Source organism: Balaenoptera musculus, chromosome 10 (genome assembly GCF_009873245.2).
Source record: "Balaenoptera musculus isolate JJ_BM4_2016_0621 chromosome 10, mBalMus1.pri.v3, whole genome shotgun sequence".
Taxonomy (NCBI): domain Eukaryota; kingdom Metazoa; phylum Chordata; class Mammalia; order Artiodactyla; family Balaenopteridae; genus Balaenoptera; species Balaenoptera musculus.
Window position 1 is genome coordinate 17,379,245 of NC_045794.1, and position 19,669 is coordinate 17,398,913.

At 35.7% G+C, this 19,669-nt stretch overlaps 1 protein-coding gene across 1 annotated transcript in view; it reads left to right on the top strand.

Moving 5' to 3' along the window:
- The first annotated feature begins 13,857 nt into the window (after nt 1-13,857).
- LOC118901904 (solute carrier organic anion transporter family member 1B3-like) overlaps nt 13,858-19,669 on the top strand; it is a 69,887-nt gene continuing 64,075 nt past the window's right edge. Inside the window, exons 1-2 of the mRNA XM_036865693.1 lie at nt 13,858-13,917; nt 18,094-18,245. Coding sequence (XP_036721588.1) covers nt 18,156-18,245 — 90 coding nt within the window. The 5' untranslated portion in view covers nt 13,858-13,917; nt 18,094-18,155. The remainder of the gene's footprint in view (nt 13,918-18,093; nt 18,246-19,669) is intronic.

The following is a 19,669-nucleotide window of genomic DNA, read 5'->3' on the forward strand; positions in this document are numbered from 1 at the left end:
TCTTTATAGCAGTTATCACTCCTCAATATAGATCTTTTTGTTAATTTATTTATTGTCTGCAAGCTCCACAAAGTGTCAAGGAATAGTTGTTATTCTCCACTGTAATGAACTTGGAACAGAGTAAGTACCCAAAGATTGCATGAATAAAACATCCCAGACTTGAAAAAGGTAGGAAGGACAATGGAGAAAAATCTAGAGATGTAGAAGACTTCTTCTCCATTAAAAAAGAATCAATTTGTCCCTGAAAAATATGTAAATAGATGTCACATACTGGAAGCTAACAAACATTTTACCCAAAGTTTTACATGAGTTACTCTTTACAAAAAGGCTTTATTAAGGTATTATTTACAATTAATTGGACTTTACAAGTGAGGTTACTCAGGTGCAGCTACACATAAGACCCTTGAATAGATTGCATTTTCTAGCATTCAGCCTCCAACATCAGTACAACTAAATCTTAGGTTATACAGTGCTTTAGGCCAGGTCTGGCTTGGGTTAAATCCACATTTTAAAAATCCAGGCATTGATTTATTTCATGCCTAAGGCCACTGTGATTGGAACATACTCCATGCTTCATAAGCAAAATCCAAAGTAGTGAAAGATTCCAATTCCAAGACAGAAAAGTATTCAGGAGGTGAACAAGTGCATCTGTTTTTACCTTATTCAGAAACACATATTAAAAAAAAAAACAACAACACCCTGCCAGAACCCTGGCCGTTTTGAAAGTATATAGTTTACTGCAATTCTGAAATGGAGTCTTTGCCATTCTAAATCTGGGCCATGATCACCTAGGAGTTGGGCGAGTGCTGTATCGGTACTTAGACATCACCTACCCTCCTCCCCACTTTGCTGTACCTCAGGGAATCCAGTCACCCTCACTACGGGGCACTCATTCTTTGCCTTCATCCAAAACATTCTACAGTCCTCAGGAATTTCCCAAATAGCCAGGGACATCCATTGCTGTTAATGAGTCCCTGGACCTGCATTCTTCCTTTTTCCTGCTATTTCCATGCTTCCTGCTCCTCCAACTTGTAGACTGCTCAAGAAATTGACACAGGAAATTTATAAAAGCTCTGGGTGTGAAATAAAATACTGCTCCAGCTTTCAGCTTTTCTCCTACATTATATTCCCACTAGATGGTAAGTTCCTTTCTCTCCAGCTATTAAATATTAAAAAAAAAAAAAAGACAAGAGAAAGTAAACCAAGTCTCTAGTTCCGACAGCTCCCTCTAGTTTCTGTTTCATCCCTCTTCTTATTCTGTAGCTAGGTTTCCAAAAATATTTCTGTAGAATATTAATAAGTATTTATTAATCACTATGCATAGGCATTGTGCTAACTGATGTAAATATAGCACCTCATTTACTGATCAGGACAGTCCAGATGTGTGTACAACTCTTATCCCTGTGTTCGAAATGAGGAGGACACTGAGGCCTAGTGAGGTTAACAGATTTAGACAAAGTTGCACACAGAGTACACAGCAGACCTGGGATTCAAATCTACACTCTTGCTACAGTGCTGCCATGTTCTAAGATGGCCAAGATATGCTCAAGCTCAATACGTAATCATCCTACCATACACTATAACCCAATTTCCAGATAACAAAGTTTCCAACTCAATATATGAATTTTAGCCATTTTTTCTTTCTTTTTTTTTTTAAGATTTATTTTTTATTTATTTTATTTATTTTATTTATTGTTGGTTGCATCGGATCTTAGTTGTGGCACGTGGGATCTTCGTTGAGGCAGGCAGAATCTTTCATTGTGGCACACAGACTCCTCTCTAGTTGTGGCATGTGGGTTTTCTCTTCTCCAGTTGTGGTGCATGGGCTCCAGAGCACGTGGGCTCTGTAGCTTGCGGCACGCAGGCTCTCTCGTTAAGGCATGCGAACTCAGTAGTTGTGGCGTGTGGGCTTAGCTGCCCCACGGCATGTGGGATCTTAGTTCCCTGACCAGGGATCAAACCTATGGCCCCTGCATTGTAAGGCAGATTCTTTACTACTGGACCATGAGGGAAGTCCCTTAGCCATTTTTTCAATCTTTCTTCAGCACTCAATACCTTTAACTCTTTTTACTTGATGACGTCAGCTCTCTAGGCTTCCCTGACTACATTCTCTTTTGGACCCTCTCCTACTTCTCTGACTGCTTGCTCTCAGCTTCTCCTTCATTTCTATCTCTTCTGAATTTACGTTTTTTATACTCATACTTGCACCCTCCCCTAAGTGATTTCTTTTGTATTCAAATATTTTTTTCTACCATGTCTCCTAAAAGTGACATCTCTAATCTAGAGCTGTCTGTTGGACACATTTCTATTTAACCATAGATGTCTCAAACTTAATTTGCCTGTGAGGAAATTACCCCGACATTACTATGTGTATGTGTCTTTTGCAAGTGGGAAGACCTATAAGGAAAATACTTCCATGCTTGTTATTATATTGGGTCATGGAAGGATAAGGTAGGTTTTAATGTCATTAACCTGGGAAAGACGGAGTCCTTAGACAGAAAATTTGACTAAGAGAGTGGAATGTAGGTCAGTCTCAGGCTCCACTCTGAGTTTAGTCACCAAATAATTGATGTTATAGGTTTTTACTCAATATAGGTTTTGATATAGAGCCCAACATAGAGAGTAACACCAATAGCTAGAAAGGGATAAAATTCACAAAGGCGGGGGTTAGCAAACTTTTTCTAAAAAGAGGGCAGACAGTATACATTTGAGGTAGGCCACATGATCTCTGTTACAACCACTTAACTCTGCCATCGTAGCATGAAAGCAGCCAAAGACAATACATAAATGAATGAGCATGGCTGTGTTCCAATGAAACATTTTTTGGAGAAAACCATCAAGGGGTTATTTTGGTCCTCAGTATGTAATTTGCTGACTACTGATCTAGAGGAACAGAAAGTAATGATCAATAAGCTATTACTATAAGACCACCCACAGCCCCTGCTATTCTTAATCCTCTAGCATTTAGTTTGAACGTTTTACTGACTCTTGAACTGCATTAAATGAAATTTAAGGATTTGATAGTTTGTCCATGCATGATCAAGAGTATTACTTAGGGAGCAGCACACCCCAAGGTCATTCATTTTATCTACCATCAGTCTGTGAGCTTCTTGAGGATGTGAACATAACTTATTTGTTTGTGTAGATGCCCAGCTCTGCGTACATTGGTTAACATATTAGTACTACTCAATAAACTTGTGTCAGTTGAATGAGTTGAGTCTTCAGCACTAGTAGGTTGTATTCAGTCTCCAGTATTCAGCTACTTTCCATAATCCCAAGACTGATGTAAAAGTTCCTAATGTATAAAGGTGATACAAGTAATCAGAGATCAGCTCAAGCCTATATTTCTCAACATATGGAAATAAAGTTGACTTTCCCCAGCCTTTAAGTTACTAATGTATTTGTAATTGTGTTCCAAAATTTAGTTATGTGTTAAAGGACTCTACTCCTTTACCCTGAGGCTGACCTGGCTGGGACTCCAATAGCAGAGTTTTTTCTCTGACATTGTCTATCCCACTGGCTGTGTCTTTCCTTCTAGGACAGATGATGTTGACTAGATGTCCTTGACTTCATATTCCATTGGTTATATCCAACCTTGGAGGCCAGCGGAGGAAGAGAGATGAGGGATGAAGATGACAGTTACCACCTGTATTATTTTCCTATTACTGCAATACAAAGTATCACAAACTTAGTGGTTTAACACAACACAAATGTATTTTCTTACAGCTCTGAAGTCACAAGTCTGAAATTAGTTTCACTGGGCTGATGTCAAGGTGTCAGCAGGGCTGGTTTCTTCTGGAATCTCAGAAGAGAGAGAATCTGTTTCCTTGCTTTTTCAGGTCCTAGTGACCTCTTGTATTCCTTGACTCGTGACCTTTTTCCTCCATGTTCAAATCTCCCTCTACCTGCCTCTTAAATGACACTTTTGATTACATTTAGGACCCATCCAGATTATCCAGGATACTCTTCTCACATTAAGATCCTTAATTATATTTGTAAAGTGACTTTTGCCATATAAGTTAACATTCACAGGGTCCAGGGATTAAGATGTGGATATCTTTTGGGATCATTCTTCAGCCTCCCACATCATCGTTCTCCATTGCCCTTCAACTTCTTATTACCTACATTTTACAAGGGATACTGCTGAGCTATCAAATCCTGAGAAGAGACACCATTCAAACTTCTATTTAATTATTCACAATTTTATTAACAAATATTTAACGGGTATCCACTAGGTATCTGGAACTGTATCTTAGCCTTTGAAGCAAACATTGTAGATATATCCCTGCCCTCATGGAGCTCATAGGTCACACTGAGACAGGCTGGGACCTGGGACCTGGGACCCTTTGCTGCAGTGCTTCCACCTGGACAAAAGTCTCCTCAAACAACAGAATACAAAGAAACTATAAGGGACTAAAAACTGTGTGAATTCACAGTTGGGGTAAATTATGGACAGCAAGATACAAAAAGACCAAAAACAACCAACTGCCACTTCTGAAGAGCCAGGAGCAAAAGCAGGGTACTGCCCATGGCCCCTGCACAGAACACCACCTAAGGGGTGGGCAAACCACCTAAGCAACCCCTTCAACCTGACCCCTAGACACACCCCTACCCTCACCCCATGTAATGAACCAGCTCTCCCCTCTAGGGGAGCGAGCAAGGGAAACTGTTACTTGTTTTTTACTCACCCCTGCCACTGCAGGAGCCCCAATAAAGCCTTGCCTGAATTTCTTGTCTGGCCTCTTATCAATATCTATTGCTTGGGGAAGGCCAAGAACCCTGATAGGTATCAACATCATCCCCATTACTAAATCACATTTGCCCTCCCACTTACCTCCTTCTCTGTGGATTTGCCCTTCCTAGTCCAATCCTGCCTTCCAGACCCTAAGTCAAATAGCACTGTCTTTTTAGGAGAATGAAGTAAGGATAGAATTCATTTACCAGGTAAATGATTAACTTATTAGCATTAAAAACCTACTCAGATGATGTTTTAGTCTTTTGTTATGTTTACTTCACCTAACCTGAAGTTGCATAGAAAATACTGTAATATCCTAGGCATGGGTTAAACTTGTGAAGGCTCCTAATCTCCTTTGAATAGGGATTAGTGGCTGCATAAATATTGCCCAAGAAAGAGCAGATTCCTGGAGAATGAAAGCTGCTTTTACTGCAAAGTGCTAAATAACTACTCAGATATGTGAGCTGTTTATAGTTTCCCTCTTTACAGACAGGAGTCTGCTTCCACCTACTGGCTGAAGAATTTCACAATCATCAGTACTATACAGGTAATTTCCACTTGGGTCTTGGGATGTGCTTCTGATTTGTAGCCATAAAGTCAGCTCCCATCTACTTAGGACTTCTTTACTCCCAAACCTACCACCTCTTCTCGTCCTCACTTCTGGAATGATTGATTAAACTAGCCAGTGTGTTGTGTTATGAAAATTGTTAGGCAGCTACAGATATCCAAGAGAACATCTGAAGCCATGAAGTCCATGGGACACGACACACTTAGAGAAGCCTGAGGAAAATGGACAAGATGATTCAAGGAAGTCAGGTCATAACTGGAATTTCAGGGGTTTCTTGATTAGCAGTAGTTGAGAACAGGAGAATTCTGTAATTCTGTTGCTCCAAAAACAATGTTGGGGATTGTGACTGGTCTTTGTTATATCACGTGACAGCAAATAACTTGAGAATTATCCAGTAAAGTTAGAATTTCCAGAAAAACAATGTTTGTTGTGTGGCCTGTAGTATTAAGAATATACCAGAAAATAGGGCTAATCAGGATTCCTATTACAGAAAACCAAATGCTATACTGGTGCTGTTCAAGAGGACACACATTTTTGCCATTTGAGGATGAAAAAACATTATTCTGAGTTTGAGCCAAAGATAACTAGAAAGAGATGAAGGAAATAATACCTGGGTCACATGAAATATATTAGAGGACTTTATCATAAGGTCTTATGGAATTAGCATAAATATGTTCTATAATCAAATAAGTGAAAAATGAAACAACAGTGAGTTTCCATTTTGCAACTAACAATCTAAGATTGAAAAAAGATATGACAGATATAAATTGAGAAGTGCAATATATGTGGAGGGACTGTTACTGATAGAACCCTTCTGGAAAGCTATTTGAAAAGTGAGTTTTTAAAAGCTTACACTCTTTGAATCAGTAATTTTGGTGCTAGAATAGTACACCATAGAAGTAATCATAGATGTTTTCAAATATTTACATTAAAACATGTTCATTATGGTGTTGTTTATAATTAGAAAAGTCTATTATAATAGCTACCACATATTGAGTGATTATAATATCTGACATTGTGCTTGATCCTTGATCCTGAGAGACAGCAGGAAATTGAAGGGAGAAAATAGAGGAGAAAGAAGGAAATCATATATGAAAATAGAAGTAATAGAGCATTTCCTATCTCCTCTGTGTCTTAACAGCCTAATGATTTGGTATTTTGGTCCTTGGAAAGAGTTAGGTTCAAGGTAAAAGGCTTAAGAATAGTTTAAGTGAGATTTTGTGACAGTCTTCGGAAAAGGCCATTCTTCTTCGCTCCACCAGGGTACAGATTGACACCCTGAAGTTATGCCATCCAATAAGGTAGCCACTAGATACATGTGGTGACTTAAATCTGAATTAAATAAAGTTAAAAATTCAGTTTCTAATAGCCATGTGTAGCTACTTGCTACTGCATTTGAGAATGCACTTATAGAACATTTTCATCATCACAGAAGGTGTATTTGTACAACACTGCCCTGAAGGCTCAACACAGACAGCCTCGAGTATAATTTCTATGCCTCTTTGAGCAGTGGGAAAATGCACACCTCTATTCAACTAGAGTCACCCCATCCTGTAGCCATATTCTGGTATTTGTCATCACCTGGAACTGCTCCAAAATAATGTATTTAAATTTCCACTTTTTTCCTTCATCTCATTCCCTCAATTTCTCTCAAATACCCTTTCTCCTAACTCATTGGACTGCCAATTTATTGGACCCTCTATTTTCTCCCTATCCATCAATACCTTGATGTCCAATAAAAATATAATGAAGTATGATAATTATATAGGTATTCTGGTAGAAACTCTGTATTACCTTAAGGAAGTTTTAGTCATAGTTTGCTAAGTGTTTTTATCATAAGTGAATGAAGAATTTCATCAAATGCTTTTTCTTCATCTTTTGAGATGATATAAGTTTAAGGATTTTTTTCTCTTTATCCTACTGATGGAGTGAATTACCTTGATTGACTCTTGAATGTTAAGTCATTTGTTAATGATTTAAAAAAACTCAGAAAAAATAGAAATAGCAGGCAAGATTTTTAACCTACATCTACAAAAACGTACAGGTAGCATCATGCTTAATTGTGAAATACTGAAAATTCTATCCCCTAACATTGGGAACAAAGCAAGGATGCCTGCTCTCACCACTTTTATTTTGTGATATGAGAGCCCAGAGAGGGCATTGGAAGTCCTAGTCAGTACACTAAGGCAGGGGTTGAAAACATCCAAATTGGAAAGGAAGAAAGAAGTACAAGTGTCTTTATTTGCACAGAACATGGTAACATATATTAAAAATCCTAAGAAACATATTTTTAAAAATCCACTAGAACTACAAACTGAGTTTAGCAGGATTGCAGGATATAAGTCCAATATACAGAAATCAATTTTATTTCTATATACTGGCACTGAACAGTCAGAAATTGAAATTAAAATAAAACAATAATAGTATAAAAATATGAAATACTTAACAAATTTGACAAAAGATATGACAGACTTGTACACTGAAAACTACAAACTGTGCTGAGAGAAATTAAACAAGACTTAAACAAAAGAGAGATATACCATGTTCATGAATTATATGTTTCGATATTGCTAAGATGCCAATTATACCAAAACTGATCTATACAGTGACTGCAATCCTGAGCAAAATTCCAGCAGAGGTTTTTTTCAGAAATTGACAAGCACATCAAAAAATTTACATGGAAGTGCCAAGGACCTAAAATAGCCACAACATCCTTGAAAAAGAAGAACAAATTAGGAAGACTTAACACTATCTCATTTCAAGACTTTTTTTGAAGCTATAATAATCAAAATACTATGGTATTGATGTATAGATAGACATATTGATCAATGGAATAGAATAAAGAGTCTGGAAATAGACCAACACATTTATGTTTCACTGATATTTTACAAAGATTCTAAGTCAAGTTAATAGGGAAAGAATAATCTTTTTAACAAACGATGCTAAATAAATTAGATAACAATGGACAAATTAATGACCCTTGACTTTGCCTCACACCTTATACTAAAATTAATTCAAAATAGAATATAGACCTAAATGTAATAGCTAAAAATATAAAATCTCTAGAACAAAATGTGAAAATCTCATTGACCTTGATTTTGGTAAAGATTTCTCACATAGAACACAAAAAGCACAAACTGTAAAGAAAAAATAAATTAGACTCTATCAAAATTTTAAACTTTTGCTCTTGAAAATGTTTGCAAACATTTATCCAAGAAAGGCCTTGTTTGAAGACATCTAAAGAACTCTTACTATTCAATAATGAGGACAAACATTCCAGTAAAAACTGGGCAAAGGATTTGAGCAGACATTTCACAAGGAAAAACAACTCAAAATGAAAATTATATTTAGGGAGATGGACAACAAATAAACACATGACAAGATGCTCAACATCATTTGTTATTAGGGAAATGCAAATTAAAACCACAATTAGATACCACTACACATCTACTAAAAGGACTAAAATTAAAAAGACTATTTATACCAATTGTTGGTGAGGATGTGGAGGAACTGAAACTCATACACTATTGATGGGAATGAAAAATGATACAACTGTGTTAGAAAACAGTTTAGCAATTTCTTAAAAACTTAAACACACACCTCCTGTGTAAGCCAGGCATTCCACTACCAGGTATTTTTTAAGGGAAATGAAAGTATATGTACACAAAAATACTTATAAACCAATGTTCACAAGACTTTTATTTGTAGTAGCCCAGAACTGAAAACAACTTAAATTTCTATAAACAGGTAAATAGATAGTGACATATTCATATTTGGAATACTAATCAGCATAGAAAGAAATGAAACTATCGATATACACAACATGATTGAATTTCAAAATAATTACTTTGAATTAAAGAAGTCAGACAAAAAGCAGTATGTACAATTTGATTACATTGGTATAAAATTCTATAAAATGTAAATTAATCCATAGTGCTGGAAGCAGATCAATGGCTTGGTCTAGGATGGGGAATAGTAGAGAAGGCAGGAGAAAACTTCTGGGAGTGACTTTTATTTCACTATTTTGGTCTCATCGGTGAATACATATGTCAAAACATTAAATTGTGTTTGCATTAAATTGTATTGTAGTAAGTTAAGAGGAAAACCACAGAAGATGGTATCCTGAGGAGAAAGTAATCAGCTCTGAAAAAATGCTGCTAATAGGTCAAGTCAGCTGAAGACCATTACATGTAACGTTTAGGTAATTTATGACTTAGGCAAGAGTAGTTTGAGTGAGGAGTTGGGGGCAAAACTTGATTGAAGTGTCCGCAAGGGAGAATATGAGGAAAGGAATGGAAAACATTAATTATACATAAGCATTTTGAGAAGATTTTTTTTTAATGTAAAAAACACAGAAATAAAGTTAATACCAGGAAAGGGAATGAGATCAAAAGGGATTTTTGAAGATGGGAAAGTGATGGCATGATGATATGCTGAGGGGAACATTTCTCTAGAAAGGAAAAACTGCTATCCTTGGGAATGCCAGAGGAAGTAATCTGGTGCACAAGTGGAGGCTGGCCTTAGCTAGAGCATAGACAGTTCATCAAGGCAGAGTATGTGGTACTGATGCTATAGGTAGACAGATGTGGTGAAAGAAGATTTGGGAAATTTTGATCTTCATTTTTGTTACTGAAATCATCATCAGCTGAAGGTGGAGATAGGAAAAGATGTGTTAGAATTTTGAGGAGAGAGATGAAGGCAAAAGATAGTCACTGAGAAAGCAAGACGACATGGATTGGGAAAATGCAACACGATACCTAAGCCCAAGAAAGACCCATTTGAACTTCATGATCCTAAATTTAAAGTCAACACGGCTGAGGGTTTTTCTTCAATCACGTTCAGCAGCATGGATGAATGGACAGAGTAGTCTGAGAGTTGTATTTAATCCAGGTTGTGTTTTGTCAAGCAATTAAAATGATGCCAGGGTCACAAATGACTTGAAGATATATGGAAGAAAATGATTACCATGACCATTAAATTTAACCCAAATATGGAGGGAAATGACAACATGAAATAAGGCACAGTGAAACCTCTGATAAAATCAATCAGTGGTCAGATAGATCTTGGTCAGTGGAAGCATCCGGGGTACTACAGTGTGTGAGCTGGCAAGATAGATAGTGGCACTCCAATTCTTGAAACTTGTATTATGGAGAAGTTGCAGTTTTGATGTGACAAAGTCTAGGATATGTCCATTGGAGTGAGTAGAAGCAAGACTACTGAAGAAGAGAAAGTTGAAAAGCTAAGAAGTCAGGGAATTAGAAGGATTCTCTTCACGGTCATTAAAATTACCGATAATTACGACAGCAGGAATATTTTGAAAGATTGGCTTTGAACCAAGAGCTAAAACTCATGGAAGAAGTGCGAGTGACTCAAGGACTGGTAGATGATTCCACCAAGAAGTGATAGAGTCTTTAGATATGAGATTCATAACGATGGATTCTGAGAGAAGAGGGTGTGAAAACAGAAAGGAAGTAGCACAGTAAGGGAAACTGGAGACCAAGGCATCTGGTATGGAGCAAAATGGAGAACAATGTAGCCCTCATTGATCACAGCAGCTTTGAAAGGCAATGTCATCAGGGAAGGGCCAGGTTTAAGTTAAAGCAAGAAGGTGAAGCAACACGTGTCAGGGAAGAGGCTGAAGGTAGAGGGAATTCTACTTGTGATTAACCATGAGTTCCAAACATCTCAAGAGAAGTATCTCAGTTCAGGATTGGGAGAGGGATAGGAGATGAGGGCAAATACGGGAGGGCACAGAGCCATATGGGGATTAGACAGGAGCTGAAGAGAGTGATCAGGGAATCCCTCCCTTCTCATTGTGGTGACCAACACAAGAGAAATGATGGCCACAATAAGATCAGTCATGACAATGCCAGGGCTCTAGTGGGTAGAAAGATGTGAGGTTCTTTCCAGGAGTTGTCTGCAGCCTCCCAGAGCTGCCTCTTTTTTTAAAGTTAATTTTATCAGAGTATAGTTGATTTACAATGTTGTGTTACGGGGCTGCCTCTTGACCATTACTAAGAGAAGTATGGCAGGAGGCAGCTGCCGGTTGTCCTTGAGCCTGAAGTCTCCCCCTTCAAGAATGCCTGCGGACCCCTCTGAGTACTCTGGAAATAAAAACTGCTGGGTACATGTCATGGAGATTTTATTTTTACTCATTTCATATGAATTAATTGCTTTGAGTATTTATAATACACTAATGTCGTACAATGAATCTTATTAGGTATCAAATCTGTAACTTGTCAGGTACTATGCAAAGCACTTTGCATACATTATTTAATCCTTACCCCAAGTATTGTCTTCCTACTTTACAGATACGGATATTCATGTTCAGAAAAGTTTAGATAACCTACTTAGGTTCATACTGCTAGCAAGTAGCAGAGACAAATTGGCATCAAAATCTATCAGATTTCAAAGACCATGATATATCATCAGAACTGGTATGATTATGTCTGAAGTAAATACCAATAAGATTATTTTTAGCAAATTTTGCAATTCTATTGACTCATGGATGTTAGCATATTATTGATCTTGAAAGAGCTGTTGCAACGTCTTTCCTGACCACTTTTATTCTTCCACAAGTCACACAAGAAGAACAGTTCAAGTACTTAAAACAGTCACGTAAGAAAAAGAGCAAATGCTCTTTGACCTCTGGAAACACTCCAGAGTTTCAACAGAAAACTTTAGTTTAGGGATTAAAAAAGGCATACTAATTTGTACTGTTTTACCTTCATTCTTTCAACACAGCTGTCTCAAAACAAAGTGATGTGACTTGGGTAGAACAGAAATTTAAAGAGAAAATCAATAGCATGGGAACCCCTAGACTATATCCCTACTCTGAATGAAAAGGAAGTTCACAAAATTAACTGAAAATGTTCTCTAGCTCTGCTACAGTGGTTCACAAAATCTGGCATAACATAAAAGTTCACTGAAGTGCTTATTAAAACATCATAATCTTTGGTCAACTGAATCAGAATCTCCTGAGTGTGGGCCCCAGTCTGCTATAGATGACTGGATCCTAATCTTCCCAGGCCCAGGTCTTCATTCCTCAGTTCCCTTTAATTGAGAAATTAACTATTTCCTAAACTTTCCCCTCCACAGTCTCTGATTCTTCCCATGATTCCAACATTTCCAAGGATCGAACCAATTTATCAAATAAATGAGATATAGGACTTAAATAAACATTGTTGGCAGCTGTATCAAGGATTGTCCTGCAGGAGTGATAAGGGGTAACTGTGTTTTCATATGCATCTTCACATTGCTATATATGTATGTATGTATATATATTCATATGTGTATGTGCATATCTATGTACATGTATATACATTCACATTGCTATCTATATATAATAGCCGTATATATATATACACACACATCTCTCTCTACATACATATATATTATATATACTATATATAACTATAATGAATAAATAACATATATGTATAAAACATATATAATATACATTATTCATGTGAGAGAAGAAGAGTATGAATTTTATTTGCATTAGTACACCTCCAGAACAGAGCCCAATATCTGAAGTAGAGAGTTATAGCAGGGATTCAAAAACGTTTGAGTTACTGAATGAACAAATGAGGGCATGAAACTTCAAGAACCCCAAGAAAATGTTCAATTGTGTCAAGCTCTCCCCATCTCTAAAAACCAAGTGAATAGAAAGAAATAATGTGACCTACTTTCTGTACACCTTGATATAAGACATCTATTATGTAAAGTAGTCTTGACTTTCATCATCTTTAAAAGTGTTGTCACTTAGAAGACCTGTCTTGTAATGAATTGGCACTTTACTATTCCATATGGGACATCTGGTATCCAGACACATCATATTAGAATTGCACCCAAATATCAAACAAAAGAGTATATTTGATTTTTTGGATGCTAAAGACATTCAAAAAAGATTGAAAGATTAAAGATTTTAATCTTTAAAAGATTTTTTGAATGCTAAAAACCTGTAGACAGATTTTTATTTTTAAAATTTTTTCCCCATTTTTATTTTTTATTTTATCTATATATTTTTAAACTTTTTATGTTATATTGGAGTATATCAATTAACCACGTTGTAACCGTTTCAGGAGCATAGCAAAGCCACTCAGCCACACATATACATGTATCCATTCTCCCCCAGACTCCCCTCCCAACCAGGCTGCCACATAACACTGAGCAGAGTTCCCTGTACTATACAGTAGGTCCTTGTGTAGACAAATTTTAAAAATTGCCTTGCAGTCTTTTCTACGTGGAATAGTTTTATCACTTTGGATAATCTGTTGTATTTGTATTTTTAAAGAAAAATATGCAAACAACTTAATTGAGTAAGCAAATGTAAATTATTCTCAGAAGTAAAGCTTAATTTTTGAACTTTTACATACAAGTAATTTGTAAATTCTGAGAAATTATTAACATAATCTTTAAACTACAGGCATGCAGAGGAGATTCTTAGGATAAGTAGTTAATTTTCTTCTATTTGCCTGGGACAATGACCTAAGAAGGTAGTTAATCATCATTGGACTGTAAAAAAAAAAAACCAGCTAACTATTTAACAAGAGACTATAACAACAGATAAAGGGATGGACCTGTGGCCATTGCTGTAGGATCCTAAGTCCAGGTAAGGACCTTTGAGATTCTCGAATTTCAATGTTTCCTATATGTGAGAAACTTCCAGAAATGTCAAGGGAAAAAATTGTTTTGATGGACATGATAAATATTACATATTTTATGTTATGTGTCTTCTACACCCTTATGTTCTAAACCTTTAAAACTTATTAACTATCCCTTCTAGAGGTAGCTCTAGAAGCTCTAGAGCCTCAGGTTGATGTTTTTAAAAATAAAATACAGAAAATCAGACATTTATAATTTAAAAATAAAGACTGAAATCCCGTTCCTATTACTTTCTATTCAAGTGAAACTTCAAGTCTGAAAAAATAATGTGGGTTGGAGAGTTAGTTGGCAAACATCAAGAAATGGGATGCGCCTCATAGCCACTTTTCCTTGTTTCAACTCAAGGGGAGGTCAAAAGAAGAGGTTTTCTAGATGATTTTATCTCTGATTAAATGAGAAAAAAATTCTGCTCAGCACAGTTTCTTGCACAAACTAAGGACTCAAAAATATTAGTTCCCTTCTCCAACTCAGGAAGGTGGCTACCCTTATAATTATTATTAATATTATTTAATTAAAAATTATTAAATTATTTACAGACCCATAAAAGGTTTAAGAAGTTGGTAAATGCTGTTTTCCCTTTTTCCCTCCTTAGTACCACAGGTATTGTACATGGTAGAACCTGGGTCACTTGGATTGCACTGCTTTTCTATGATCACGCAAATAGAAAAAGCTTGCACAGATAAGCAGAGGCTGGTGAGATTCTTCCCTCTGCTCCACGCCAATCAAAAGGGAGCAGAACTGGACTGTACTATTATTCAAGGAAGAGTTGCAATACTACATCTGAATGCCTGTCTTACAGAGCATCGTGGTTTATGTTATAAACTTATTGCATCCCCAAAATTCATTTACATATTAGCTGTTTAGAACTCTGAGAAAAAAAATATGTCCAGAGAAAAAATTGTTAAATGTCTTCAAGTCAGGCTTAAAATGCCATGGTGATGTGGAAAATATGGTGTTTAGAGTCAACCCGGAAATGATATTTCAACCTTTTAATTACTATGTAGTGATTTGTTATAATTTAATCTTTTTTCAGAAATAAGGTAAAAGTGCCTACATTTCCAACTTTTTATCTGGATACTTTTCCCCAATATGTAGGAGAGAGGTGTAGTCTAGCAGTCTGTTTGGGAAAGTAGTAGAAATACAGGGGAAAGGAATGACTACATTACAAGGGATATTGTCCAATGCAGCAGCAGTGTGGGAAAGGTTATTTCAACTGGGAGTAAAAACAGGAAAATATCTAAGAGGGGTGAGTTGGGGCAGAATTACAAACAAGAGATGAAGAAGAACATTACAGGTTAAGAAGAAACATACAGGTGGGCAGAGACCTTTCTTCTGGGGACAGTGGTTCCATAGGGTGGAAAATGTTTATGGGTGTATTGAGACTAAAAACAAAGGCTGGTTTTAGTTTGGGAAGAATATCAAATACTATATGTGAGTTTTATTTTGTGTGGTACAAGAGACCTCTGAAAGATTCTAAGGATGGATGTGATATGCATAGGAAAGGGAGAAGGCTGGGAGACAGGACAATAATTTCATCAGTTGCAATCAACAAGGATAGGAGTGGTGAGATCATAGCATTCAGGAATGTTTGTTGAGTAGCCAAACCAACCAAACAAACAAAAAACTAAAGCTAAAGGGTGAAAGGTATCCACCTTTCAAATAATTCAGAGGATTAAGTGGTAAAAATGATTTCCTAACATTTAAGTCCTGAACAAAGATACAGAAAGAGGTGTTCATGTAAAAATGACATAAAATTTATCAAAAGGCTGCCTGTGACTTTGGGACCAAACTACTGATTCCCTCCTCACTCCACTTCACTCAGTAACTGAACAGGTCCAGGTATATATGGACCACATGCCAGAAGTATAGAATAACTAGGATTCACTTACATGTACATGGGTGTGGGTTTCTGCATTCATGTGTATGTTTATATACATTCATATACACACAAGTTGATAATATCTTCAGATATTTATCATTTCTGTATTTGTACATTAGCCATTTAATATGCATTATGTATATTGATGGACTTTATATATAAATTCTTGTTGCATGAATTAATGAATAGAATATACAGTTGATCCCCATCATTTGTGGATTCTGTATTTGTGAATTTTCCTACTCACTAAAATGGATTTGTAACCCTCAAATCAATACTGCTGCTCTTTCATGGTCATTCACATACCTGCAGAGTGGTAAAAAATTTGAGTTCTCCCACATGAATGTTCCCAGCTGAGGTTGGACAAGATATAAGATATGGCTCTGCTTTCTTGTTTTTGCTCTCCTAATATAAACAAGTGACCTTTTCACAGTCTACTTAGAGCCATTTTTTGCATTTGTGTGCTTTTGCTATTAAAATGACTCTCAAGCATAATGCTGAAGTGCTGTCTAGTGTTCTTAAGTTCAAGAAAGCTGTGATGTGCCTGATGGAAAAGATACATGAATTACATAAGCTTCCTTCAGGCTTGAGCTGCAAAGTGCTATTGTCCACAGATTCAATGTTTGTGATCAATAATACAAATTAAATAAGGTGTCTAACAGGAAGGAGACATAAAACAAGGTTATGTATTGATTGGTTGACAAAAATGTTGTGACCACAGATAAACAGGAACCAAACCCTGTATTTCCCCTAGGAGAAATGTTTAGTAATTGCTAATTCACCATTTGCAAGAACGTTATAGAACACAACTACTGCAAATAATGAGAATCAACTGTATATAGAACATGTATTAAATATACTGTATAATTAGTGCCCTATTAGTAATCATATATCTATGCTTATGCTTGTTTCTATACATAAATAGGTATTTTTGCTACATAAATATGTATTATGCACATATGAATAAATAAGAATACATTTTCTAAACCTCAGTGAAGAACACACTATTCTACAAAAAAGAGCAAATCTAAGAAATAAGTTGATTCATTTTACTAGTGTTTAAGACAGGGGCTTAATAACTCTCAAAATTTTAATCCCTCTTACATTTGACCTCAAAACTCCACTTGTAGGAATTTTATCCTACAGAAATGATCACACATAAATCAAAAGACATACTAAGAAATTTTTCTAATATGAAATAATTAGATGCAACCTAATCTAAATTAGATCCTACCTAACCATAAAACTAGGTAGATAAACTATAGACAATGGAATAACCTACAACCATAAGAAAACTGAGTAAGCCATATTAATATAAAGTTAAGTATATAAAGCAGAGCAAAAAGGCAGATAACTGTAGTAATGGTACGCTGCTATTTGTGTTAAAAAAGGAAAATATTGTGTATTTAATTAAAAATGCATATCATAATTCTGGAGAAGATTCATTGAAAGCTAATAATACTCTTCCTCAGAAAGAGAAACTGGATGAGGGTTAGAGGAAGAAGTTTTCCTATATGTCATTTTTGATGTTTTGTGCTTTCAACTTCAAATACACTCTCTCTTCAAAAATAAATAAACAAAATTAAAATAAAGTGGAATCATGGTGATGGTAAGTTCAAGCACGGCCACAGTCCCTCTACCAGTTACTTAGAGTACACTAAGCTCTTTTTAACAAATCCAAACTTTCTCTGCTTTTTGAGCCTGGTTCCAGAGGTATTAATATTTTCTCTCTGAAACCTTTTTAGGCCACTCTAATTATAATTAATTACATTATTTTTCTATTCATTTTGACTATCTACTATATGCAAGGTACTGTTTGGCATTTTGTAAAACCAGAAAGATGAATTAAACACTTATTTGCCTTCCTAAATCTTATAATGTAGATATACAGAAAATATAACAAAATTTTATTTCTAATAGGTAATTGTTAATAATTTATTTAATCTAATCTAGTGTGTGATTCTATATTACCTTATTTATTTGTTGTTTCAAGTTCCCCTCCATAAATTTATCTTCCTAAATTACAATCTCGCTAAAGCTAGAAATTTGTATATGTGTGAGTGTGTGTGTGTGTCTGTGAGTGTGTGTGTGAGTGTGTGTTTCCTTTTGTGTCCCAGTGCTCAGGACATGGTAGGTCCTGAATGAATATTAGTGGAATTATTGATTGATTGATGTTGACCTTGAGGCTTTTCTCATTTCTGAATTGTTAAATTGAAATAAATTATACCTTTCCTCCCCAAAAAGGTGATCATTTTGAACGAAACATCGACAAAAATTGAAAACATTCACATGATATCTGCAGTTCAATGATGGACCAAAATCAACATTTGAGTAAGACAGCAGAGGCACAACATTCTGAGAAAAGGAAAACTAGAAACTACTGCAATGGATTCAAGGTGGAATGCGTTTCATGTTTTCAAACTAAAATAAGTAAAGGGAGAATTTTGATTTAAAGAAAAAGCAGCCAGTTTTTTAAAAGAACATTATATTTCAAATTAGAGTTTTCAACTGAAGCATACATTAAAATATTAACACAATGATATACATCTTAATATAAATCAATCTTTAAATCTGAAAAAAAGGTCTTTGGTGACATTTCTAGTTAAGAATTTATTAATGTTGAAAATTTAGAAAGATTTTGATATCTTCTCTTTGATTCTTGATGGACAAAAAGATACTTATAAATGTGACTAAAATAAAAGCAGTCTCTGTGTAATGGATAGTATGTAAAAAAAAAAATATTCTTACATTTGACCTATAAACAGAGAAGATTTATCAGTCTTGTGAATCACTTTGTGGTCTTGACCTATTTAATTTTTTTTTTTTTTTTAAAGAACAGCATTTGTTATTCTATTAACTTCAATAAATAGTCTGAAGGGAACTAAAAGACCTGGCCCAAAGACCTAGTTGATGACTTAGGAAAGTCATTTAATTTTTCCATATGCAAGTGGGTAAAAGTGATAATCCTGTCTCTTGCTTTTGTCACAAAATGGTGAGACACTGAATGATATAGACTGTATTGCGATTTTCACAGACAGGAGAAAGCAATCCTTGAGCACAGAGTCAAGGAAACCAAGACTCAAGGAAGTTGAGAAGTTTGCGTGAAGTCATCTAGGTTGTAAATGGAAAACTCTTAAAACTAAATCAAAGCCTTTAAACCCCCATAGAGAAGACTAGAGGAAATTAAAAAATCAATCAGGGCTGACTTTGATCAATATTTAAAATGTTTTCCTCAAAGTTATAGTCTTATCTAGCTGAATAAAGACCAGAGATCAGATTCAATTGCAATCATGTTATATAAAGTCTGTTTTAACTTTGTCCAGGGAACATGAAGTCTGTTTGTTTTTCAGAGATTATTGGTAAAATCAGTTCTGATGAAATATTTAAGTAATATTTAAACAGAAAAGCAGTCACCAGGAGAAAGAACTGGCTAATGCAACTGGACCACATGCGATTGCCTAGGGGTAGTAGGTTGTGCTGGCTTATTTCGCTTTTAAACATGGAGGGTTACAGTGATTCATTTGCACATGCATTCAAGGTGACAACAAACTAGCTGAAGCAAATAAAATTGCCTGGGTAGTCACTTGCAGCATATTTGGAGAAAATCTTCGAGTTAGCAAGTTGTCAGTGTGTATAAAGTATGTTAATTGCAGCCCAATAATAAAGAACAGAGAAGCAATAACAGTAATAGTATATTGAGCACTTAACTAAATGCAAGACACTGCTCTAGTATTTTAATTCTACTAATGGATTTATTCCTTACCACAATTCAGTCAGCCATATGCTATTACCTCCCTTTTACACATGAAAAAAAACTTAG